A 27,388-nucleotide genomic window follows, 5' to 3' on the forward strand; every position below is an offset into this window, starting at 1 on the left:
CAGTGCCACAGGCACAGGTTCGATTCCAGCCTCAGGCGACTGTGTGGAGTTTGCACATTCTCCCAGTATCTGTGTGGGTTTCCTCTGGGTGCACCAGTTTCCTCCCATAGTCCAAAGACGTGCAGGTTAGGTGGATTAACCATAGGGAATGCAGTGTTACAGAAATAGTGTAGAGGGTTGGGTCTGGCTGGGATGCAGTTCAGAGAGGCAGTGTGGGCTTGATGGGCCAATTGGCCTATTTCCACACTGTAGGGATTCTACAAGTGCACGGTCTTTTCTGGTCAAAGAAACTCACAAATGAAGAGTAAAGGTGGGACAAGTGGGACACCAGTGCACGTAGAAACAGAGCCAAGTGTGAGAGATCACCTTTGAAGGGGGGTAAGGGGAATTTACCATTGGTATTTGCATTGAATCAGTGAACTAACACCAGAGTTAATTAAACATTGAGAATTTTTCACCAGGATGTTCTGTATTAAGCCTTGTATTTGCATGCTATTATCATTCATCGCAATGCTACTTCAACCTTTGCCCTCTGAACAGGAAATGCTTCACATCACAGAGCCTAACGACATATTAGAGGAGTCTAACCCCCAGCATTGCCTCCCAGGAAAGGCAGCTTCTCTATTCCCCTCTCCTTCCATCCCAGCGTACCCCAAGATACAGGAGGTAACTGACGACCACTTTCTGCATACTTCATGTTTACTTTTGTTAGAAACACCTCTGATCCTCACGCTGCCAGTCTGAAAGACTCACCGCATTAAGGGCAAGACAGCGCAATATGTTTGAGCCATTGTTTCTGATTTTCGGGGTCCGGATTCTCAATCTCAGCAGATTCAGGTTGCCAGCTCTGGTTAGACATATTCCTGTCAGTCCCCTCAAGATTTGTTCCAGTAACTTGCACTACTCCTCCCTAGCACCATGGCTTTTGTTGCTTTGTTGAAAAAACTAACAAATGTTCCAATTTAATAAATAACACTTTCTTTTCATGAACGCAATGGTTTTTAGTACCCAGCAATATCGTAGAAATTAGTCTTTAATCATTGGAGACTCCTGAACATTCCTGGAGAGTTGGCAATCTGATGAAAGTTTGAGTAAATGTGTTATTAATGATCTAGTTCTTGATATGTCAGAAGTTTAGCCTTGGTTACAATTTCTTAATTAACCTTGTTTACTTTCTTGCTTGTTTTAACAATGGTGATGATGGCCAACCCAGGTTGTATGTATATTTCCCATTCAAGACCCTGCTGCCCATATCTGAACTTACAACCCATCCTTTCCCCCATTCCCCCTCAGGTTCACTGACTGCAGCTGGCATCTTCTGCTTTGATTATTAAAATTTGTATCTTTTGATTTAAGTCACTCCATGGCCTTTTACTCACCTCCCTCCTAATCCCACCCCGTACCTATAACCTTCACCAGCCTCACAGTCCTGCCCTCTTGCTCATCCCCAACTTTCACTGCTTGGCCAGCCTTAACTCCTTGGAACCTTTGTAAACTCCCCCATTTCTCTTTCCTCCTCTTTGGCCAAAGTTTGACTATCTGTCATGTGACTTCCTCATGTGGCTCAGTGTCAAATTCCATTAGGAGAACAATCCTCTGAAGTGCCTTTGGGCATTTTATGGTGCCACAGGTGCTATAGAAATGCAAGTCTTTCTTGTGGTGGTACAGAAGTTTTGTTGAAAACTTCTAGCTGGCCTTGATTCCACATTGCAGCGTCTCAGGGCAGAAGGATAGAAAGACACTTGAATCAGTAAGCATAGTATGACAGATCTCACTGATTTGCATTAAGGGTTGACCTTAAGGGTTAAGAATAATGTGGTGTTGGTAAGGTGACAGTCAAAGGTCTCAGTTACATCATTGAATGACATTTTGCAATTGAATATTATTTAATGTTACACAGAATTTCCAGGCAGGGAAATGGGCCACTCAGCCCGTCTGGTCCATGTTCATGTTTATGTTCCACATGAGTTTCCCATTCACATTCCACCATCACACACCACGTTACGTTCAGTCATGTTTCTCCAGCTCTTTGTTAAAAAAAAATCCACACTCTCCACTTTAAGCATTCCCTGAGGGAGTGAGATCCACAGCCACCCAGATAAAAACATTGTTCCTGATGCCCTTTTGGATTTATTAACAACCCTTTATGTTAATGACTCTGCAAGTGAAACCATTTCTCATTGTCTTGCCCTTTCATTCCTCTTTGTAATGTTACCAACCTCTTTCACTTCACCCCTCAGCCTTGTCTTTTCTAGAGACAAGACTCCCAGCCTATCCACACTCGCCCCAATGATGTGTTCTCTCAGTTATAATAAACATAATTACTTGACAACATGAAATATATACTCAGCAAACACTCACTCAGGAAATTATTACCAGATTTAGTTTATGCTGCTTTTTCCAAGTTCCTCTTCTCTTGAAACTGTTGACTCTGTGGAAGAACACACTTCCCCGAGGTGTGACTGTCCTTGCCAAGTTGGCCATTCTCGCTGTGTCAGGCCGGATGTTGACCACTAACTGAGCAATGAGGCTGTAGCGTCTGGTCCCAATGTCCGCACACCTGTGCTTTTCAGCAGAACTCAGTGCCTGGGCCTTGGAACACTGACTCATCTTCTACTCCCTGTTCAGCCATTGACTCTGAGGCCTGGATATAGACATTTGTTCTCTTTCTGATCACATCTGTCTCTCTCTTTATTCTTGTGCCAGATGGACATGGCAGTCCTGCATGAGCCATCCTCCCCAACAAAACACCAGCAACATCTACCAATCTATTTCTTTGCCCTCGCTTTCCTTCTACACTTTGTTATAGTTTCACCTTCTGTCACTGATGTGGTCGTTGGAGAAACCGGGCAACAGCCATAAGACCAGGCCATTCAGCCTGTCAAGCCTGTTCTGACCCTGAATGAGTGACAATGAGTATCATAATTCTATGCACCCTTTTAATACTCCAGCTTAACTAGAATCTCTCAGTCTCGGTTTTTATGTATTCCATTGATCCCCGCTTTAAACCCAGCAGTTTTTAGATGAAGATTATTCCAATTTTTTTATTTGTTCATAAATTTGATCAGCATTAATTGCATATCTCAGTCTCTACTTTTATTTATGAAGAAATGTTTTCTTGCCTCTAAGCTATCAAGCCTTTTTATGAAGAACTGATGGTGCAGTGGTGATGTCATTGGATTTTACCATTCTGGGGCCCAGGTGAATGGTTTAAAAGGCCACTGTAGTCTGGGGCTCACACGCAGGAGACAGCATCTTTGGCTTCTGCTGCATCTGGGCAAATAGTGAATGCCCCTAGGTCCCACTGGTAATTGGAAAATCCCACGAACATGGTGTAGAGGTAGGATGGAACCGGGTAACTTGTGCTAGCATGGCGGATGATTCCCAGCTCTTGCCCAACAGTACTCCGGCCCCTGTCAGGTACTCGACATCCTTCTTACGGTGGCCAACTTCAGACACTCCCCGAGCACACTCAGCAATGGTTAGACCCAGAGAGGAGATCTCTCTCACACTGCTGTGATCAACCACTCATTCGCTATGTTAAACATCGTCACCCTCACCGTGCCGTCTTCAGGATGTAAGGGGCCAAGGCTCCTCAGGCAGCACCTCGAAGGGAAAAGACAGCAGTTACGTAGGAAGGCATCATCTCCAAGTTGCATGTTAAACTCACTCAGGAAAATGTTGGTCATTTTTTCCGTGTTACTGAATCAAAAGCTGGAACCCATTCCCAATCAGCCCTGTGCATGTGAACAACATGGACTGCAATGGCCGAGCACTACCTTCTCAGGGCATGTAGGGACAGGCAAGAATAGCAATGTCCTCAATTCTTAAACAATTTTAAAAAATGTCCCTTAGCAACAAACTCAGAATGAGTCTCCCCGTTACCAGTTTTGTGCACCAGCCTTTCTGGGGTCTTAGTGATATCATCGATCTCCAATCCAGTTTAGAGGAGTTACCATTGATCATGTCTATCAAGAGACAAGCTGAAACTACTCACAGGCTTTTCACCAGAAGCTGCGAACTGCACTTGGAAGCAGGATCTCCAACCTATTTGCCTTGGCTACGTTCAATCCAAGATCATAGTGTTGGAAGATCAATGTTCGAACACATTGCAATACATCAGCCCATAAACCTAGTCATTTCACTGCCAACACAGTGTGGAGTTGAAGGAACACAGCAGGTCAGGCAGCATTAGAGGAACAGGAAAGTCGATGTTTCAGTTCGGGACCCTTCATCAGAACACTGCTTTGCATTGACAGGCTGGTAACATGTCTAAACAGTTCTTTTAAATACACCTATAACATTTGCCATATAAATTAATAGACTCATAGAGTTGTACAGTCCAACCCACCAACCAGATATCCTAAATTAACCTAGTTCCATTTGCCAGCATTTGGCCTCTAAACTATTCCTGTTTAAATATCCATCCAGATGCTTTTAAATGTTGTAATTGTACCAGCCTCCAGCACTTCCTCTGGCAGCTCATTCCATTCATGCATCACCCTCTGCATGAAAAAGTTGCCCCTTAGGCCCCTTTTAAATCTTTTCCCTCTCACCTTAAACTATGCCCTCTAGTTTTGAGCTCACCTACTCTGGGAAAAAGACCCTGACTATTTACCCTAGCCATGCCCCTCATGATTTTATAATTCTCTATAAGGTCACTCCTCAGCCTCCAACATTCCAAGGAAAATAACCCTAGCCGATTCAGCCTCTCCCTATAGCTCAAACCCTCCAACCCCGGCAACATCCTTGTAAATCTTTTCTGTACCTTTTTATGTTTAATAATGTCTTTCCCGTAGCAGAGACACCAGAATTGAATGTGGTATTCCAAAAGTTGCTTAGTGTCCTGTACAGCTGCAACATAACATCCCAACTTCTATATTTAATGCGCTGACCAATAATGTTAGGGCTTTGTGGTAGTGCCCGTACCTCTGAGTCAGGAGGCACAGGTTCAAGTTCCAAAGCTCTACAGATATGTGTTAACACATCAGAAGAGGTTGATTAAAAAATATTTACAAATTGATGTTAATAATTAAACGTTAACAGCCACACTCCTTGAGATGTGGGCATCACTGGCTGGGCCCACATTTGGTCCCCTGGAGAAGAGTGAGCTGCTTTCTTGAACCACTGCACTCCACATGCTGCACGTTGACCCACAATGCCCTGAGGGAGGGAATTCCAGGATTTTGACCCAGCGACAGTGAAGGAACATTGATGTATTTCCAAGTCAGGGTGGTGAGTGGCTTGGAGGCAAACTTTCAGGTGACGATGTTGCCATGTATCTGCTGCATTGGCCTGTAGATGTCATAGGTTGGAAGGTGCTATTGAAATGTAGGATCTCGTTGTTGGATAACCAGAAGAAAGTAATTAAGGTAACAATGCAAAATGACTGAATCTTTAAGCCATACCATAAAAGGGTGGTAATAGGGATAATCCCAAGAAGGGAAAAAGGGGATAATCTAGGAAACTATAGACCAGTGAGTCTCACATCAATGGTTGGGATGCTATTGGAGAGAATCATAGGGATAGGATTTATTCACATTTGGAAAAACATGATCTAATTAGGAACAGTCAGCATGGTTTTGTGTGGGACCGGTCATGTCTTGCTAACTTGATTGAAATTTTTGAGGAGTGACGAGGAGTGACTTTTGACGAGAAGATTAAGAATCATGGGATCCACAGTGACTTGGCTACGTGGATTCAGAATTAGCTTGCCCATAGAAGGCAGAGGGCAGTGGCGAAAGGGTGTTTTTCTGGCTGGAGGTCAATGACTAGTGGTGTTCCGCAGGGAGCCATATTGGGATCTCTGTTGTTTGTAATATATATATAAATGATTTGGATGAAAATGTAGATAGGTGGGTCAATAGGTTTGCAGGCGATAGTGGAATTGTGGACAGTGTAGAAGGTTGTCAAAGGATACAGTGGGATATAGACCTGTTGCAGATGTGAGCAGAGAAATGGCAGATGGCGTTTAATCTGGGTAAGTGAGCTGCTGCGCTTTGGGAGATCAAATGTTAAGGAAATGTATACAGTTACTGGTAGGACCCTGAACAGCATTGATGTACAGAGAGATCTTGGGGTTCAAGTCCATAGCTCCCTGAAAGTGGCCACACTAGTCAATAGGATGGTAAAGAAGGCGTATGGCATGCTTGCCTTTATTGATCGGGATATTGAGTGCAAGAATCAGGATGCCATGCTGCGGCTTTAAAAGACTTTGGTTATGCCACATTTAGGGCATTATGTTCAGTTCTGGTCGCCACATTACAGGAAGGATGTGGAGGCTTTGGAGAGGCTGCAGCAGAGATTTACCAGGATTCTGCCTGGATTAGCAGGAATGAGCTATAAGGAGAGGCTAGGAAAACTCGGGTTGTTTTCTCCGGAGCAGTTGAGACTTAGGGGAGACTTGATAGAAGTCTATAGACTTATGAGATGAATAGATAGGGTTGACAGTCAGAATCTTTTTCCCGAAGTTGAAATGTCTAATAGTAGGGGGTATGCATTTCAGGGTAGAGAGGGAAAGTTCCAAGGAGATGTGAGGGGCAAGTGTTTTTATACAGAGAGTGGTAGGAGTCAGAACGCACTGACAGGGATTGTGGTGGAGACAGACACAATGGGATCATCTAAGGGACTTTTAGATAAGCACATGAATATGCGAGGAATAGAGAGACATGGACCAAGGGCAGGCAGAAGGGATTAGTTTGATTTGGTGCCATGTTTGGCACAACTTCGTGGGCCATGTGGCCTGTTCCAGTGCTGTACAGTTGTATGTTCTATATTCTAAGGAGCTTGAATTTAGAAGCTCTGACATCAGCTACAGAGTAAGACTAGAGAACAAAAGAAAGTAATGAGAGAGGGAATGATTAAGAGAAAGATAAAGGGGAATGAGTGAATGAAAGGGAGAGAGAGAGAAAAAAGAAGAGAGTGAGAAAGGGACAGAGAGAGAAGGGAGGGAGAAGAAATAAAATGGTGGGGTAGGGAGAGAGGGCTTGGTGGGGAGGGAGAGGGAGGGAGGGCTTGGTGGGGAGGGAGAGGGAGAGAGGGCTTGGTGGGGTGGGAGAGGGAGAGTTCTTTAATGTTGTATCCGGTCAGCAGCTGCTCACTAAAAGAGGTTTTATTTTGATCAGAGGCAGTGGAAGAATGAACAAAGAAATTGACAAAGCTTTAATAGTACGATGTTTCAGAAAATTACATTCATTATAGAAACAAGCAGTGATTGTTTTGTTATTTTAGGGATTGATTGAAAATAGTGATGGACAAGGAAATAAAAGGCATGGGCGTTGCCTGCTGTGGTACGCGCTCAGTTTGAGACACTGGTTGCAAAAGGAAGAATGTTATTATCAAATGTATCATAGCAACAGGAGGAGGCCATTCAGTCCCCCCCGAGTTCTGTTTTGCCATCAGTTAGACTGTGGCCAATCTTCCCCTACCGTCCCCTCTTTGCCAAACATCACCCAACAAAACTCGACCCATTTCAGAGATAACAAAGTGTGGAGCTGGAGAAACACAGCAGACCAGACAGCATCACAAAAGCAGGAAAGCTGATGTTTTGGGTCAGGACCCTTCTTCAGATCCTTCTTTTACCCATTTCAGGCTGGAATGCTTTCAGAATGCAGCCTGGTCGAGCAATATCTAAATGGGAACTGGCCACCAGCTGTTTGAACCTTCTTCACTGTGATCATATTATCCCAATGCCCCCATTCACACAATTAGAAGTGTAAAGCCTTCATTTTAAAATTCCTAGATAATAAAATGTGAGGCTGGATGAACACAGCAGGCCCAGCAGCATCTTAGGAGCACAAAAGCTGACGTTTCTGGCCTAGACCCTTCATCAGAGAGGGGGATGGGGTGAGGGTTCTGGAATAAATAGGGAGAGGGGGGAGGCGGACTGAAGATGGAGAGAAAAGAAGATAGGTGGAGAGGAGAGTATAGGTGGGGAAGTAGGGAGGGGATAGATCAGTCCAGGGAAGACGGACAGGTCAAGGAGGTGGGATGAGGTTAGTAGGTAGGAGATGGAGGTGCGGCTTGGGGTGGGAGGAAGGGATGGGTGAGAGGAAGAACAGGTTAGGGAAGCAGAGACAGGTTGGACTGGTTTTGAGATGCAGTGGGTGGAGGGGAAGAGCTGGGCTGGTTGTGTGGTGCAGTGGGGGGAGGGGACGAACTGGGCTGGTTTTGGGATGCGGTGGGGGAAGGGGAGATTTTGAAGCTGGTGAAGTCCACATTGATACCATTAGGCTGCAGGGTTCCCAGGCGGAATATGAGTTGCTGTTCCTGCAACCTTCAGGTGGCATCATTGTGGCACTGCAGGAGGCCCATGATGGACATGTCATCCAAAGAATGGGAGGGGGAGTGGAAATGGTTTGCGACTGGGAGGTGCAGTTGTTTATCGCGAACCGAGCGGAGGTGTTCTGCAAAGCGGTCCCCAAGCCTCCGCTTGGTTTCCCCAATGTAGAGGAAGCCACACCGGGTACATTGGATGCAGTATACCACATTGGCAGATGTGCAGGTGAACCTCTGCTTAATATGGAAAGTCATCTTGGGGCCTGGGATGGGGTGAGGGAGGAGGTGTGGGGGCAAGTGTAGCATTTCCTGCAGTTGCAGGGGAAGGTGCCGGGTGTGGTGGGGTTGGAGGGCAGTGTGGAGCGAACAAGGGAGTCACGGAGAGAGTGGTCTCTCCGGAATGCAGACAAGGGTGGGGATGGAAAAGTGTCTTGGGTGGTGGGGTCGGATTGTAGATGGCGGAAGTGTCGGAGGATGATGCGTTGTATCCGGAGGTTGGTGGGGTGGTGTATGAGAACGAGGGGGATCCTATTTGGGCGGTTGTGGCGGGGGCGGGGTGTGAGGGATGTGTTGTGGGAAATGCAGGAGACGCGGTCAAGGGCGTTCTCAACCACTGTGGGGGGAAAGTTGCGGTCCTTGACGAACTTGGACATCTGGGATGTGCGGGAGTGGAATGCCTCATTGTGGGAGCAAATGCGGCAGAGGCGGAGGAATTGGGAATAGGGGATGGAATTTTTGCAGGAGGGTGGGTGGGAGGAGGTGTACTCTAAGTAGCTATGGGAGTCGGTGGGCTTGAAATGGACATCAGTTACAAGCTGGTTGCCTGAGATGGAGACTGAGAGGTCCAGGAAGGTGAGGGATGTGCTGGAGATGGTCCAGGTGAACTGAATGTTGGGATGGAAGGTGTTGGTGAAGTGGATGAACTGTTCGAGCTCCTCTGGGGAGCAAGAGGCGGCGCTTATACAGTCATCAATGTAATGGAGGAAGAGGTGGGGTTTGGGGCATGTGTAGGTGCGGAAGAGGGACTGTTCCACGTAACCTACAAAGAGGCAGGCATAGCTGGGGCCCATGCGGGTGCCCATGGCCACCCCCTTAGTCTGTTGGAAGTGGGAGGAATCGAAAGAGAAGTTGTTGAGGGTGAGGACGAGTTCGGCTAGGCGGATAAGGGTGTCGGTGGAGGGGGACTGGTCGAGCCTGCGGGATAGGAAGAAGCGGAGGGCTTTGAGGCCATCTGCATGCGGAATACAGGTGGATAGGGATTGGACGTCCGTGGTGAAAATGAGGTGTTGGGGGCCAGGAAACTGGAAGTCCTGGAGGAGGTGGAGGGTGTGGGTGGTGTCACGGAAGTAGGTAGGGAGTTCCTGGACCACAGCTACCTAGAATAACTGATGTCCATTTCAAGCCCACCGACTCCCACAGCTACCTAGAATACACCTCCTCCCACCTACACTCCTGCAAAAATTCCATCCCCTATTCCCAATTCCTCCGCCTCCGCCACATCTGCTCCCACGATGAGGCATTCCACTCCCGCACATCCCAGATGTCCAAGTTCTTCAAGGATCGCAACTTTCCCCCCACAGTGGTCGAGAATGCCCTTGACTGCGTCTCCCGCATTTCCCGCAACACATCCCTCACACCCCGCCCCCGCGACAACCGCCCAAATAGGATCCCCCTCGTTCTCACACACCACCCCACCAACCTCCAGATACAACGCATCATCCTCTGACACTTCCGCCATCTACAACCCGACCCCACCACCCAAGACATTTTTCCATCCCCACCCTTGTCTGCTTTCCGGAGAGACCGCTCTCTCCATGACTCCCTTGTTCGCTCCACACTGCCCTCCAACCCCACCACACCTGGCACCTTCCCCTGCAACCGCTGGAAATGCTACACTTGCCCCTACACCTCCTCCCTCAACCCTATCCCAGGCCCCAAGATGACTTTCCATATTAAGCAGAGGTTCACCTGCACATCTGCCAATGTAGTATACTGCATCCATTGTACCCGGTGTGGCTTCCTCTACATTGGGGAAACCAAGCGGAGGCTTGGGGACCGCTTTGCAGAACACCTCCGCTCAGTTCGCGATAAACAACTGCACCTCCCAGTCGCAAACCATTTCCACTCCCCCTCCCATTCTTTAGATGACATGCCCATCATGGGCCTCCTGCAGTGCCACAATGATGCCACCCGAAGGTTGCAGGAACAGCAACTCATATTCCACTTGGGAACCCTGCAGCCCAATGGTATCAACGTGGACTTCACCAGCTTCAAAATCTCCCCTTCCCCCACGACATCCCAAAACCAGCCCAGTTTGTCCCCTCCCCCCACTGCACCACACAAAGAGCCCAGCTCTTCCCCTCCACCCACTGCATCCCAAAACCAGTCCAACCTGTCTCTGCTTCCCTAACCTGTTCTTCCTCTCACCCATCCCTTCCTCCCACCCCAAGCCGCACCCCCATCTACCTACTAACCTCATCCCACCTCCTTGACCTGTCCGTCTTCCCTGGACTGACCTATCCCCTCCCTACCTCCCCACCTATACTCTCCTCTCCACCTATCTTCTTTTCTCTCCACCTTCGGTCCGCCTCCCCCTCTCTCCCTATTTATTCCAGAACCCTCACCCCATCCCCCTCTCTGATGAAGGGTCTAGGCCCGAAACGTCAGCTTTTGTGCTCCTGAGATGCTGCTGGGCCTGCTGTGTTCATCCAGCCTCACATTTTATTATCTTGGATTCTCCAGCATCTGCAGTTCCCATTATCACTGATACGATTTTAAAATTCCTATCCTAGTTGTCAAATTCCTTCCCTCACTACCCTGCTATTCTCCTCTACTCCCACAACCTTCTGTGATCTCTGTGCTGATCTAATTCTGGCCTCTTGAGCATCCCTGATTATAATCACTCCACTGTGATGTTGATGCCTTTAACTACTTTAAGCTCATGCGCTGGAATATCCCCATTAACATCCTGATTTCTCTCTCTCTCTTCCCCTGCCCCCATCTCCCTCTTGTCTCCTCTCCCCGCTTGCTCTCCCCCTCATTCTCTCCGTCTTCCCCTCGCAGTCTCTGTTCCCCCTTCACTCTCTCCATCTCCCCTCTCTCTCTCCGTCTACGCCTCACTCCTTCCATCTTCTCCTTGGTCTGCTTCTCACTCTCTGAGCCTACCCCTCGCCGTTTCCATCTCCCCTTTCTCCCTGTCCTGTTCGCACTCTCTGCCTCTCCTTTGCTCTCTCCATCACTCCCCTCACTCTCTCTGAGCCTCCCTCATTCTCTCAATGTCCTCTACGTTCTCCCCTCACTCGCCGTCCCTGATGCTCCCTGTCTCCCAACCTTGCACTCTCTTTTCTCACTCCTCATCTTTTTTTTAAAGGTGTTCCTTAAAGTCAGTAACCAGGTCCATCTGCCCTAAAATCTCCCTCTGTAGCTCAGCATCACATTTAATCTGATCAGAATCCTGTGGGATACTTTGGAATGTTTGACTATGATAAAGGTGCTATGTAAGTGGAATGGTCCACTTGTTGTTGGATTACCGGTGACCATGAAACCATCACCGGTTGGAGTTATCTCCCGTACACTAATCCCCTGTGTTTGTCTACAAGATGGGAAAAGGCAAGCAAATATATTTCCCCTCAGCAGAATACTTCTTAAATGGACAGTGTTTTAATTGTTTTCTAATGGAATCGAGAGCTGCAATAATGAACAATTGACATGTTTATTCATCTCCCTGAGCTAAATGTGATTGAGATTTCTTCCCTGTCAATTGTATTATTTGTTACAAAGTAATATGCCCTGGCTTTACTCCAATGCTTTAATCTTGTTTCCTCTGTCTCTTTGCATTACATTGCTCTCTCTCTCACTTTAGGACTATATGAAGCTGGCTGATGTGTTTAAGCTCTACAGTGACATTTACAGCACAAGGCCTGATGCTGCTGTCTGTGCTTCTGCTGTGCGTTCCCTGCCGCTTCCTGTACCTCTGCCACCTAACGAGGTACATGCTTGCCAGCACAGTCTGTCCTCACTGTTTGTGCTGCATGTTGGCTGCATGCCTCATGTCTTGTTTTCACCTCTCCTGTTAAACATTTTTCAAATTCCCCATGCGCCTCCTGGTTAATCTATGACGTCTGTCACACTATGGGCACCCCTTTGTGAGATTCATAACCCAAAGGCAGAAATTACAATTGGACAATACAGAGAGGACAGTTCGTGCATGAATGTAATGGATCGGAGCATTGGTACATTAACTCCTCACTGCCCACTGCAGTAATTAATGAATCCTTTCCGGAATATTACGTGGGCGACACTCACCCAGTCTGGTGCCAGGAGATAACAATATTCCCAGATCAGTATTAGAGGATAATGATATTCCCAGATCAGTGTTGCAGGATAACAATACTCCCTGAGCTGTATTAGCAGATAATGATACTCCCAGTGCAGTATTACCTGATAATGGTATTTCCGGTGCAGTATTGTAGGATGTGATGATCCCAGTGCAGTAATGCAGGATAAGGATAATCCTACAGCAATATTACAGGATAGAGATATTCCTGTGCAGTACTGCAAGATAATGACATTCCCAGGGAAGAAATAGCAGATAAGGATATCGCCAGAGCAGTATTAGCAGATAATGATATGCCCAGTGCAGTATTAGAGGATAATGACATTCCCAGAGCAGCATTAGAGGATAATGATATTCCCAGAGAAGTATTAGAGGATAATAATATTCCCAGCACAGTATTAGTAGATGATATTCCCAGTGCAGTATTAAAACGTAATAATATTCCCAGACCAGAATTACACGATAATGATGTCCCCAGTGCAGTATTACAGGATAATGATATTCCAAGTGGACAAGTGCAGTATTAGTGGATAATGACATTCCCAGTGCAGAATTAGCATATGATGCTATTCCCAGAGCAGTATTACAGGATAATGGTATTTCCAGAGAGTATTGGTAGATAATGATAATCTCAGAACAGTATTAGCAGATAATAGTATTCCCAGTGCAGTATTAATGGATGATATTCCCAGTGCAGTATTAGCTAATAATGATATTCCCAGTGTAGTATCAAAGGAAAATGATATTCCCAGAGCAGTATTAGCAAATAATGATATTCCCAGTGCCGTATTAGAGGATAATGGTATTCCCAGAGCACCATTAGCAGATTCCCAGCACAGTATTAGTGGATAATAATAGAGTGCAGTATAACAGGATAATGATATTCCCAGAGTTAGTATTACAGGACTATGATATTTTCCATGTATTATTAGGGGGTAATGATGTTCCCTGAGCAGTATTAGCCTTTCAGACTAGAGGTCACTAAATTCCATTCCTGACTTACATTGAGTGAGTAGATTCCTGTTTTAAGTGATCAGAGATAATGGGAACTGCAGATGCTGGAGAATCCGAGATAACAAAGTGCCTGGAGGCCTGGGTTAAAGCCCCATCTGCACTGAAGGTAATAACATCTCTGAAACTATAAAATGAGCGGGGATCTTGCTGTCCAATGGTACTGTCCCTACCTCCAAGCCAGACGGCCAAGGATCAAGTTCCATCTGCTCCAGATGTGAGTAATAACATCCCTGGACAGACTGATCATAAATAACGACACTTAAAACAGGATAACAAAGTGTGGAGCTGGATGAACACAGCAGGCCAAGCAGCATCTTAGGAGCACAAAAGCTGACATTTCGGGCCTGGACCCTTCATCAGAAAAACTTTTTTCTAAGATGCCGCTTGGCCTGCTGTGTTCATCCAGCTCCACACTTTGTTATCCTGTTGTAAGTGTCGTGATTTATGATCAGTTTGTCCAGGAATGTTATTACTCACATCTGGAGCAGATGGAACTTGATCCTTGGCCATCTGGCTCGGAGGTAGGGACAATACCATTGGACAGCAAGATCCCCGCTCATTTTATAGTTTCAGAGATGTTATTACCTTCAGTGCAGATGGGGCTTTAACCCAGGCCCCAGAGGTAGGGACATTACCACTATCACAACAGCCTGAAGAACCTATGTTGTACTTGTTGTTGGATGCCTGGCGATCATGAAATTGTCATTGTTGGAATGTTTTCTTGTCTCTTTGTTTACGTTGTGCATTCGAACAGTGACATTGTCACAGCTCCTGCCTTTGGCCTGCTTTCTGATGTCTGCAGGAAAATGCAATTTAATAGTTTACTAATGGACGGTTTATGATCTGCTGCCACTACCTTCATACGTACAACATCGTAAATGTATGTCAATTAAGACTGAGGGAATTTAAAAAAAAACGCATAGATGAATAAATAAATGGTAATGCACTGGGATCTGTGAAAGAAGAGAATTCTCCAGAAAACAATCGGCCGTTCACGCATAATTATTACACATGAATCGAGAAAAATTGTACTGTTGTAGATAATAACCTACAAGCAGGAAAGACTCCTGCAAATTTTTATTCCTTTTACATCTGGAAGTTTTATCACACTCAACTCAACCACTTTTTTTCATTACAAAATCATCCATGGTCCTTTTCATCTATTAACTACCACCACTAAAATCACCTGGATTTCTAATTATCCAAATTACGCGCAATGCCAGTTCAGGACCACCGAAAGTGAGGGAGAGAGAGGGATGGAGGGGTAAATCAGGATGGAGTTGGAAGCAGAGCTGGAACACTCCACACCCTGCAGTGCTCTCTCTAAAGGCAATAAGATGTTGGTGAACTCCCTTTCCTGGACACCATGGTGGCTCAGTGGTTAGCACTGCTGCCTCACAGCTTCAGTGCTCTGGGTTCGATTCCAGACTCAGACAACTGTGTGGAGTTTGTGTGTTCTACCTGTTTCTCTGTGGGTTTCCACTGGGTGCTCTGGTTTCCACCCACAGTCCAAACATTCTCAGGCTTGGTGGACTGTCCATGGGAAATGTGGGGCGTGGGTTTGGGTGGAATGCCGTTTGGAAGGTCAGGGTGGACTTGATGAGCGAATGGCCTGCTTCCTACCCGAACCCATCCCCCTATAACCTACACACCCCTGAACACTACAGGCAATTTAGCATGGCCAATCCACCTAGCCTGCACTTCTTTGGACTGTGGGAGGAAACCGGAGCACCCGGAGGAAACCTAGGCAGACACGGGGAGAATGTGCAAACTCCACGCAGACAGTTGCCCGAGGCTGGAATCGAACCTGGGTCCGTGGCACTGTGAGGCTTCACTGCTAACCACTGAGCCACCATGCCATCAGAGGTAGTCCTCTGATCTTCCCAGCGTGCCCAAAGCTCAGGAGCATATGTAAAAGCCCAGTTCTTAACAAAAAGCCAGAGACCAGTGAGCCACACCTGTTGTCAAACAACTCTGAGCTGTTTTGGTTCACCTCATCGGGAGAGCTGCATTTCAAACATTCGCACTCAAAACAAGTGCTTAGTTTGGTTTTAGGGAGATCAGTTGTTCTGTGCTCATATCGAGCAGGATTTTGTGGAACTTTGAACGTTGCATTTCAGGCTGTGGGTGGCTCTTAAATTATCTCAATACAGTGTTGCATGAGCATGACCACAGTTTATTGAACATTGTACCTCAACGTGCGATACTTTACCTTCATGGACTTGTGCAGGAATATAGAGAGTGGAGTAGAACCCACTGAACTGCAGAATTGCTACAGCCCTGAAGGAGATCATTCAGCACATCCTGTCTGTGCTAGCTCTCTGAATGAGCAATTCACCCATTGCTATTGCTCCCACCAATTCCTTGACTCTGCTAACCCTCTCAGAGACTTGGAGACCACTTTGTGGAACAGCTATGCTCGGTTCATGACAAACGACAACACCTCCCAGTCATGAACCACTTCAACTCCCCCTCCTACTCCTTGGACGACACGTCCATCCTGGGCCTCCTCCAGTGCCACAATGATGCCACCCAAAGATTGCAGGGACAGCACCTTATATTCCGCTTGGAAACCCTGCAGCCCAATGGCATCAATGTGGACATAACAAGCTTCAAAATCTCCCCACCCCCAACCACATCCCAAGACCAGCCTAGCTTGTCCCCGCCTCCTAGACCTGTCCGACTTTTCTCTCACCTATTCGCTCTTCCCACCTCGCTGACCATCCCCCACCCCCACTTCCTACCTACCAGCCTCCTCCCCACCTCCTTGACCTCTCCATCTTCCCTCCCACCTGCCCCCCCCCCCCCCCCTCACTGACCAACCCCCATCCCAACTCCGTACCTACACTCACCTTCACTGGCTCCATCCCAGCCTCCTTGACCTGTCCATCTTCTGTCCACCTACCTGCTCCACTATCCACCACCTATCATTGTCTCCCCTCTATCTATTTATTTCGGAGCCCCCTTCCCCTCCCCATTTCTGAAGAAAAGCCCAGACCCAAAACATCAGCCTCCCTGCTTCTCTGATGCTGCCTGGCCTGCTGTGTTCTTCCAGCTCCACACCTTGTTATCTCAGATGACAATCCTGTTCCTCTGCGAACGCCTCAGTTAAATCTGCCTCTTCCACTTTCTCAGGTAGCACATTCCAGAATTTCACCACTTGCTACATCAAAAAGCAAGTTTCTCCTCACATCCCAGCCATCACTTCACATTCTGCCAAAGCTGAATTTTCAACAATCTACCCAATCAGCCAATTTTTGTTTCTTGAATTGTGAGGACCATCCTTTGTCCTTTTGTGTTCTGGCCCTTTTTTATTTGGAAATATATGTTTGCAACTCTCCCCAAAACTGCTCTCAGTTATTGTCTGCAATGAACTACTCAGATATGTGTGCCAAGGTAGAATTGTTTTGGTCTTTAAAACAAGTTGGAATGGCTCATCCCTATTGAGCAATTAAAATCCACTCGAGGGATGGTCTTATCGGAATGTTAAGATCCCCATAGAAACTGATTAACTCTAAAAAAGAAATATTAATTTGCGGTGCCCAACTTAAAGTAATTGCACATCAACAGTTCAAGTTTTAAAACTTCCACTGTAAGAAACAAATGAAAAGCGACATTGACTAAGCAATTCCTTAAGATGCTGCAGAAAATCAACAGATCGAGCAACATCAGGGAACAGAGTTAGCATTTTGAGTCCAGTAAAACACTTCTTCAGGTTCTGAGCTGCATTTTTCATCTTTCATGAGAAGTGGGCATTGCTGGCTAGTCTAGCAATTTCTGTTGTTCTTGAGAAGGTGTGGGTGGTCTCTTTTTTTTCTCCATAGATGCTGCCAGACCTGCTGAGTTTCTCCAACATGTCCTATGCTTGTTGTAGCTTTCCTGCATTTTTGAATTCAATTGACTAGACACCATTTCAGAAACAAACCCATAGTCTAAACTACAGAACAAAAATCTTTGTTACTATCTAATGTGCCCAAAAACCTTCTTCCATGGTTATATTTTCCTTTTTCCATTAAGTAAATACGCCATTTTCTGTGAACCAATCCAAACCATTCTTGACGGGTTGCTCCTCTTCTACTTTCAGACCTGAATACCAGGCAGTTTTATGTTTTTTAATAGCTCCAGATATTTTTGCCATTTGCTAACTATTTGACACAAATATATAGAACATAGAACATTACAGCACAGTACAGGCCCTTCGGCCCTCGATGTTGTGCCGACCTGTCATACCGATCTCAAGCCCATCTAACCTACACTATTCCATGTACGTCCATGTGCACATCCAGTAACGACCTAAATATACCTAAAGTTGGCGAATCTACAACCATTGCAGGCAAAGAGTTCCATTCCCTTACTACTCTCTGAGTCATACAAGATTTACTGATTTCTCACTTTGAGGAGGGAGGAAAAACTGGAATGGGTTCTTTCCAATGTCAGCAGAAGAACAGGCCATTCAACCTGTTGACCATTTACTTACATTGTGCCTGATCTGTATTTTAACACACCTAGATCATTGACCTCTTTACCTAACAAAAATTCCACCCATCTTAGTTTTGCAATTGAAGTTCAGCCTAGTCAGCTTTTTGGAAAGGAAGTACTTGTTTTATGGAGTCATAGAATCATAGAGATCCACAGTATGGGAAAGGCCCTTCAGCCCATTGAGTCTGTGCAGATCAGAATTAACTACCTCACTATTCTAATCCCAGTTTCCAGCACTTGGTCCTAACATTGTATACATTGGTATTGCAAATGCACATTGAAATACTACTTCAACGTGATGAGGATTTCTGCCTCTACCACCCTCACAGGCAGGGAGTTGCAGATTCCTCGTGTGCCCTCTTAACCTCCTGCCCATTCACTGAAATCCATGCCCCCCTCATTATTGATTCCTCCATCAAAGGGGATAGGCTTATTCCTGTCTACCCTGTCTATGCCCCTCTCAGTTTTGTACATCTCAGTCGTGTCCCCTCAGACTGCTCTGTTCCAAGGAATACAACCCCAGTCTATCCAATCTCCCTTCATAACTAAAACTCTCCAGCCCAGACAAATTCCCTTCATCTAAACAAGTTCTTTCTCACACTATCCCTGAATGGTCAGCTATAATTTTAAGATTATGCCCCCTCTATTTTTCATTGGTGCCTTGCCGCAATATTCTGTGACTGCTAATCTTCTCTCTGGTGCTCTCCAAAGCACGGTCACCATTTCAAGTTAATCCTCCAATAGTCAACCCCGTGTAAGTGATTGAGCCTGTTCCATTATTTCCCAGACTGACCTGAAATGCCCAGCTTCCCATCAGTGACACTTCCACCTGACTTTAACAATTTCCATAATTCCTTCCTGGCTTGTGAAACTCAACGTGGTGAGCCCCCAGCCTGCATCAGTGTGCTAACCATGAACATCAGCCAAGGATAACTTAAAGCATGTGAAAATATTTGTGTTGTTTTGCTGTTGTCTGCATCTGCTTTGCATTATGGAAATACTTGAGGTGTAATTGTTCCTGTTCCTTCTTAAAATGACAGCTAATCTTCTAACTGGAAATAGTTAAAATGTTGGGGCTTGCAACACACTGGAGAACTTCTTCAAAACAAAAAGAAACCTTTTTTCCACTTGCATTTACCTTTAAATATGCAAATCTGTTTCACATAACTGCCTCTGAACCAGAATAATTCTGTGATTTGATTAACCTACTGTTTCTTTGTTGCCCGACACTTTCTACTTCCTTTGCTGCTTTCCCCAGGAGTACATTACCATAGATCAGCTTAAGGAATTGTACGGTACTTCAGCTGGGAGCTCTGTTCTAATTCCATTCCACACTAATCCAGCAACCTCTCCTCTGACTCTGTGCACTGAGGGCTCTCTGTCTTTGCCACCTTCTGCCTCTACATTGTTTGCAGCTGAGGTTAGTATGAGCACTCAGTGCTAATGTTCTCTGCTTTTTTTATGTAGTCTGTCTCCAAGTCTGGTTAAATTTGTCCTCATTTACTCCTTGAGTGTGAAGGACCCATCTTAGATAGCTGGTCTGAGCCTGTGTTTAAACACCATTTGAGTCTCTTCCCACTCCTTACTTCGTCTCAACTCGTCACCACCTCCTTCTGTTCCTTTCCCCCTCTTGTGCTTATCCACCTTCCCATTAAATACATCTCTGTTATTTGCTCCAGCTTCTCTCTGCGGGAGTGACTTCCACATTCTCATCACTGTCTGGATACAAACATTTCTCCTGAATCTCCAGCTGGATTTGCTAGTGACTATCTATTGTTAATGGCTCTGAGGTTTGGTCTACCCAGACAGCGGAAAAACCCTCTCTAAGTTCATCCTTCAAATTATTTCAGAATTTTATAGACCATAATCTTAAAAGTCAGCCCACAGTCTCCTCTAGTGAAAAGTAACCCATTTCAACCTTATGTAAAATAAAGAGCTGCAGATGCTGGAAATCTGAAACAAAAACAAAAATTGCTGGAGAAACTCAGCAAGTCTGGCACCATCTGTGTAGAGAAAGCAGAGTTAGCGTTTTGGTTCCAGTGACGTGACAGTTCTGAAGAAGAGTTGCTGAACCTGAAAAGTTAACTCTGTTTCTCTTCACGGAAGGTGCCAGACCTGCTTCTCCAGCAATTTCTGTTTTTCTTTCCTTTTCAATCTATCTTGATAGTTCTGGTATCATTCTCTCTGTGCAAATCAAGCTCTCCCTGGCAATTCTGTTTAAAGTTAATGGCAACTGGCTTTATGTATTGGTCTTCATGCAATGGAGCATCTTGTAGTGGCGACAGTCAGATAGTGAGAGCCTTCAGAAAGTGAGAGCAATTAGAAAGTGAGGGTGGTCAGACAGTGAGGGCAATTAGTGAGCAAGGGCAGTTAGAGATCAACGGTGGTCAGACAGTGAGGGCAATTCGTGAGCAAGGGCAGTTAGAGATCAACGGTGGTCAGACAGTGAGGGCAATTAGTGAGCAAGGGTGGTCAGAGAGTGAGAGTAATTAGAGAGCAAGTGTCGTCAGAGAGTGAGAGTAATTAGAGAGCAAAGGTGGTCAGAGAGTGAGGGAAATTAGTGAGCAAGGGCAGTTAGAGATCAAGGGTGGTCAGAGAGTGAGGGCAATTAGTGAGCAAAGGTGGTCAGAGAGCAAGAGCAATGAGGAGTGAGGGTGGTCGGACAGTGAGGACGATTGGGAGCGAGGACAGTCAGGGAGTGAGGGCAGTCAGGAAGTGAGGATGGTCAGGGAGTGAGGGTGGTCAGGGAGTGAGGGTGGTCAGGGGGTGAGGGCGGTCAGGGGGTGAGGGCGGTCAGGGGGTGAGGGCGGTCAGGGGATGAGGGCAGTCAAGGAGTGAGGGCGGTCAGGGAATGAGATCTGTGTGAGGAGCTAGGTTTTAGTTTATGGTCCTTAGCCTGTGACTTCATGAATAGTTGGGTACGTACAGACACATTTCTATTATGCCCCCTCGGTCAGTAGAAATATGTCAATGATTTAGATTCCCTACAGTGTAGAAACAGGCCCTTTGGCCCAACAAGTCCACACCACCCCTTGCAGCATCCCACCCAGACCCATCCCCCCACAACCCACACACCCCTGAACACTACTGGCAATTTAACATGGCCACTCCACCTAGCCTGCACATCTTTGGACTGTGGGAGGAAATCAGAGCACCCGTAGGAAACCCACGCAGACACGGGGAGAATGTGCAAACTCCACACAGACAGTTAGTGAGGACAGAAAATACACCCATTCTGGTAGGCTGTACCGGTGGCACAGACTGCCACTGGATAGACATCAGAAATATCAACTTTCAATGATAGACCCACTCCCCAAAACATGCTTCCTGTTACGTTTCCTCTCCCTGAAAAGTCATTTCTGATGGAATTTGAGTTACATTCAGTGTGGGAAACCTTCACATTGGATGGATGATTTAATCCAAATTGATTGACAGGCCTGTTTGTCCATTATCTTTTAAAAGAGGTCCATTTTAATATGTTCTCATTTCGCATTGCAAGAACAACAGGAATTATGAACCATTACAGAATAATGTATCTACATAACAAAAACAGAAAGTGCTGGAAGAACTCAGCAGTTCTGGCTGCATCTGTGGAGAGAGAAACAGTTTTGAGTTAATGTAAGACTTGAAGCGTTGCCTCTGTTTCTGTCTCCAGGCATGCTGCCAGACCTGCTGGGTTTCTCCAGCACTTCCTGTTTATGTTTCAGATTTGCAGCAGCTGCAGTATTTTGCTATCACACATCTCCATCAATCTGACTAACAAAGAAGCATTTTTTGATTGTTGTCTCAGTTGGATCATATTATTTATGCAGTTTTCTGCGAGCTCAGAGAGCTGGTGTAAAGAAGTCAAAACCAACATGAAAATTGGAAAATACTATCCAGTCATCCTGCCGTTTTATTTTACCAAAACCGTGAGCTTAAAGATGTGAAACTCTTTCCCCCGCTTCTTTCTGGCTAGTTGTTGTTAGGTGAGAGAATGGAAGGTGTGGTATACCCCTTTCTCCTCCCTGTCTTAGTGGTTGTAACTACAGTCTCAGACTCTGTTCACCCTGTCCAGCATCTCGGTGCACACAGGGTCACAAGTTCAAAAGAAACAGGAGCAGCAGAAGGCCATTCTGCCCATCTTCAATCTGCTCTGCCACTCAAGAGAATCTTGCCTGATCTTCAGCCCCAGATTTGGATCCTCGAGGCATTTAGGGTCCAAAACTCCGTTGCTGTCGGCCAGCACGCTGGGATTCCCAGGATAGTCGGTCAGCGATTTAGGACACAAGCGAGGAGCCAGTTCCTCACTCAGAGGGTGGTGGACCTCCAGAATTCTCTATCCCAAAGGCTGTGGTCAATGTACCCCTTAAAGATTGGCATTTGGATGCTAAGAATTTAAAGAAAAATCAGACCTTGCTGACTGAAGGAGCAGATTCAATAGACTGTGTGGCCTCTTCCTGCTCTATTTCTAATGATTTCCCTGCAGTCGCCAGGAGTTAAAAATTGATTTCCAAGATCCAGCTGTCAGCGAATCCCAGGTAAAACATCATGTGGGTATGAAAGGGAAACTGAAGGGCCTTTTCCATACATCTTGCTTGATCATTTCCACTTAATAGTTTTTAAGGTGAGAAAGGGAAGGCTGTTTCCCTAACAAATCAGAATGAATCCAGTTGGATACGTTGAGACGATTCTCTTTCTAATTGGATGAGAGAAGGCAGTTGCACCTTGAGGATGGACCAGTGGTGACTGTGTGGGGCTGGGGCATATTGAGGCAGGAGATATGTGTGTCAATCTCCAGGAATGCACCCAGCTGGAGCTGGCAACCCTCAGCTACCATCTGTTCACAATGAAAGTGTTCAATGTGGTTTGAGTTTCTGGGTAGCAATGTTTTGATTTCACACCATTGTTGTGGTTTAGTATGATCTTGAAATACAACGTTTACATCTTTCTAAAGGCATTTTCATTTGTTGTTATTTTTCTTTTAATTAAATATCCATCTGCTTCATTAATTTCTTCTATTTGGTTCCTCTCTCCCTGTTCTTGTGTCTACCTGCCTTTCCCATTGACTGTTTCTTTTCTCTCTCACACGATCTTTCCCAATTTCTCCCTCCTTGCTGTCTTCCTTCATGTCTTATTTCACTGTGTGTCTTGCCTTTACTCCCTCCTTCTCTCCCTTCCCCATCATGCGTAGCAGCAGCCTACCAGCAGGCTGCTGACCTCTACTCTGGAGCTAGAGCGATGGTACCAAGAAATAATGGCTAACTTTGAGGCCTCACCTTCTCCACCTCCAATTTCCTCTCCTTCTCCTCCTCCTCTTCCAGCTAAAGCTCATTCCTCACGAAGATACACCCAGGTAAATTCCTCTTTGTACTCTTCTGTTTAAATCTCTTACAGAGCAGGGTTTTGTTTGAAGAGAACGAATTATGTTGGGTGGGGGAACGAACAATGAGAACAGAAGCAGGCCCTTCCAGCTTGTTCTGAAATTCTGTTAGATCATAGGTGATCCATTTATCTGTCGTTTACACATTCTTTGATTGTCTTATTTCATTAAAAAAAAGTGATCTCAGTCTTTAAAATTTCAAGTAAGCCCCCAGTACCCGTAGCTTCTTGGGGTCGTATGCCTGAGATTCCCCTCAAGCTTTTGTGTGGGCAAGAAAGAAAGCACAAGAGCATTTATCTTGCGTTCCTTACCTTATGAAATAGGTGAATTATGGCATTGTTCTGCTTCTAAGAGATGATTCAATACAAGGCAGTCAAAGCCATGGTGGGGAGAGGGTGGCTCTGTGATTGGTAGAGTTTCCATGGGGAGAACCGTATCCACCAATGGGAATACTCAGAATTTCAATGATCGGCAAGCAGGCCTAGAGTGAGATGGGATTTTTTGGTGCATCATGGGATGCACTGCCCGAAGGGCTGGCATCAGCTGATTCAATAATAGTTGGCTGTTGGTTTGTTCGCCGAGCTTGGCAAATGAATTGCAAACGTTTCGTCTCTAGTCGAGAAGACATCATCAGTGCATAGGAGATGCGTAGATTCAATAATAATTTGAATATTGCTCCAAAGAGACACAATTGTTGAAGCTTTTTGCCTTCCATTCCCCAGGACTGATGTACAAGAAGGCGAGATTAGAAAGGGAACATCAATTTGAAAAGAGGGTGCTGGTTATTTGAACAGTAGTTGGCATCGAGATGCTTGAGAACTTTTTTTTTATTCATTCATGGAATGCAGGACCAGCATTTCTTGCCCATCCCTGGTTGTCCTTGAGAAGGTGGTGGTGAGCTACCAATCTTAGTGAGCTGATTAAACTTGGGCTACTGGGTACAAGTCGAAATACTTGGACTTTGTGTGTCTTTTTTGCAACACTTTAGTTCTGTTTTACCAAGCGATTTTTAGGTATAACTTCCAAAAAATGAAGCTGGATGAATACCTGAAGGGAAAACATTTGTAGGGCTGAGGGGAGCAGAGGAAGGCAGGGCAGTGGGCCTAACCAGAGAGTCCTTTCAAAGAGTTAACACAGGGACAATTAGCCAAATTGACCTCTGTGCTGCCTGTTTCCAGATGAGTTAATTCCTCCTTCAACCAGGACGCAAAATCTATGAAAGTGAAGGTTGTCTGTTTATTAGTTTGCAGCTTATCGTTTCGACCTTTGGCGCTTTGTGTCTGACCCCAAATTTTTAACCAAATCTACACTCAAAGGCTCACGAGATAATCTTAATTTACCCACCTCTGGAAAATGTTGTCACTGTTAGATCTATGGGATTTTGCTTTTCCTCAGTGGGTACAATAAGGGAGATTCTTCAAGTCAGCTGCAGCCCCTCACTTGGTTTGACTCAAAGGGTTGTTTTGCTATTGGTACTTGCTATCATGCCATTGGTGCTGTGCCAACAGCAGGGTCCATGGAGACAGCAGCACCCAGCCCTGCTGGGTCTTCACCATCCCCCCAGACCTCCCACTCACTGAGGATGAACGGTCAATCCTCAGCAAGGGGCTCACCTTTGTCCCCTTCCACTGCCGCTCACGCCTGGATGTTGAACAGTTTTTCCGCCACCTCCGCCTCCACACTTTCTTCTTCAATTGTGAGCCTAACCCTCCCTCTGCTGACCCCTTCTCCCATCTCCAAAACACCCCCTCCTCCTGGACACCGCCCCAAGGCCTACGACTCTCCCCCGACCTCTTCATCTCCAACCGCCGTTGAGACATTAACCGCCTCAACCTCTCCACCCCTCTCACCCACTCCAGCCTCCCCCCCATGGAATGTGCAGCCCTCCGCTCCAACCCCAACCTCACCATCAAACCCACAGACAAGGGAGGCGCAGTGGTAGTATGGCTCATTGAACTCTACATCGCTGAGGCCAAACGCCAACTCTCCGACACCTCCTCCTACTTCCCCCAGATCATGACCCCACCCCCAAGCACCAAACCATCATCTCCCAAACCATCCACCACCTCATCACCTCACGTGACCTCCCACCCACAGCCTCCATAATCATTGTTCCCCAACCCCGCATGGCCCGCTTCTATCTCTTTCCCAAAATCCATAAACCTGCCTGCCCTGGTCAACCCATCGTCTCCGCCTGCTCCTGCCCCACCGAACTTATCTCCACCCATCTGGACTCCATTTTCTCCCCCTTGGTCCAGGAACTCCCCACCTACGTCCATGACACCACCCGCACCCTCCACCTCCTCCAGAACTTCCAATTCCCCGGTCCCCAACACCTCATCTTTACCAAGGACGTCCAGTCCCTATACACCTGCATTCCGCATGCAGATGACCTCAAAGCCCTCCGCTTCTTCCTGTCCCACAGGCCTGACCGATCCCCCTCCACTGAAACCGTCATCCGCTGAACCAAACTCGTCCTCACCCTCAACATGTTCTCTTTCAATTCCTCCCACTTCCAACAGACAAAGGGGGTGGCCATGGGTACCCGCGTGGGTCCAAGCTATGCCTGCCTCTTTGTAGGTTACGTGGAACAATCCCTCCTCCGTAACTACACCGTCCCTAAACTCCACCTCTTCCTCCGTTACATTGACGACTGTATTGGTGTCGCCTCGTGCTTCCAAGAGGAGCTCGAACAGTTCATCCACTACACCAACACCTTCCACCCCCAACCTTAAGTTCACCTGGACTATCTCTGACACCTCTCTCTCCTTCCTGGACCTCTCTGTCTAGATCTCAGGCATCCACCTCGAAACTGATATCCATTTCAAGCCCACCGACTCCCTCAGCTACCTGGAATACGCCTCCTCCCACCCACCCTCCTGCAAAAAGGCCATCCCCTATTTCCAATTCCTTCACCTGCGCCGCATCTGCTCCCAGGATGAGGCATTCCACTCCCAAACATCCCAGATGTCCTCATTTTTCAAGGACTACAACTTGCCCTCCACAGTGTTCGAAAATGCCCTTGACCATGTCTTTCGCTTTTCCCACAACTTTTCTCACACCCCCTCCCGGCAATAACAACCAAAACAGAACCCCCTCGTCCTCACGTACTACCCCACCAAGCTCCAGATCCAACGCATCATCCTCCGACAATTCCGCCATCTGCAATCTGACCCCACCACCAAAGACATTTTTCCCTCCCCACCCTTATCTGCTTTCCAGAGGGACCACTCTGTCCGCGACTCCCTTGTCCGCTCCACACTCTCCTCCAGGCCCCCCACACCCGGCACTTTTCCCTGCATCCAGTGCTACACTTGCCCCCATAACTCCTCCCTCACCCTCATTCCAGGCCCCAAGAAGACTTACCACATCAAACAGCTGTTCACCTGCACATCTGCTAATGTGGCATAATTATCTGCTGTTCCTGTTGTGGACTCCTCTCATCGGGGAAACCATGCAGAGGCTGGGGGACCGCTTTGTAGAACACCTACACTTGGTTCATGACAAACAACTGCACCTCCCATACGTGAACCATTTCAACTCCCCCTCCCATTCCTCAGTTGACATGTCAATCCTGGGCCTCCTGCAATGCCACAACGATGCCACCCATAGATTGCAGGAACAGCAACTCATATTCCGCTTGGGAAACCTGCAGCCCAATGGTATCAATGTGGATTTCACAAGCTTCAAAGTCTCCCCTCCCCCAACCACAAACCAAAACCAGCCCAGCTTGTTCCCGCCTCCCTGACCTGTCCTTCCTCCACCTGTCACCTCTTCCCACCTCAAGCTCCACCCCCATCTCCGACATGCTAACCTTATCCCGCCCCCTTGACCTGTCCGTCCTCCCTGGACTGACCTACCCCTCCCCACCTACACTCACCTGTACTGGCTCCATCCGCACCTCTTTGACCTGTCTGTCT

General features: G+C 46.7%; 1 protein-coding gene across 2 annotated transcripts in view; it reads left to right on the forward strand.

The window, feature by feature from the left end:
• Window positions 1-27,388, forward strand: part of phldb1b (pleckstrin homology-like domain, family B, member 1b) — a 368,925-nt gene that overhangs the window by 301,180 nt on the left and 40,357 nt on the right. Inside the window, exons 14-17 of one of the 2 annotated variants that reach the window (XM_048562077.2) lie at window positions 541-666; window positions 12,140-12,265; window positions 19,365-19,526; window positions 23,280-23,441. The exons of the other annotated variant lie outside the window; for it this stretch is intronic. Coding sequence (XP_048418034.1) covers window positions 541-666; window positions 12,140-12,265; window positions 19,365-19,526; window positions 23,280-23,441 — 576 coding nt within the window. The remainder of the gene's footprint in view (window positions 1-540; window positions 667-12,139; window positions 12,266-19,364; window positions 19,527-23,279; window positions 23,442-27,388) is intronic. 2 annotated transcript variants of the gene reach the window in all.

This window comes from Stegostoma tigrinum, chromosome 32 (assembly GCF_030684315.1).
Source record: "Stegostoma tigrinum isolate sSteTig4 chromosome 32, sSteTig4.hap1, whole genome shotgun sequence".
NCBI classification, from domain to species: Eukaryota; Metazoa; Chordata; class Chondrichthyes; order Orectolobiformes; family Stegostomatidae; genus Stegostoma; species Stegostoma tigrinum.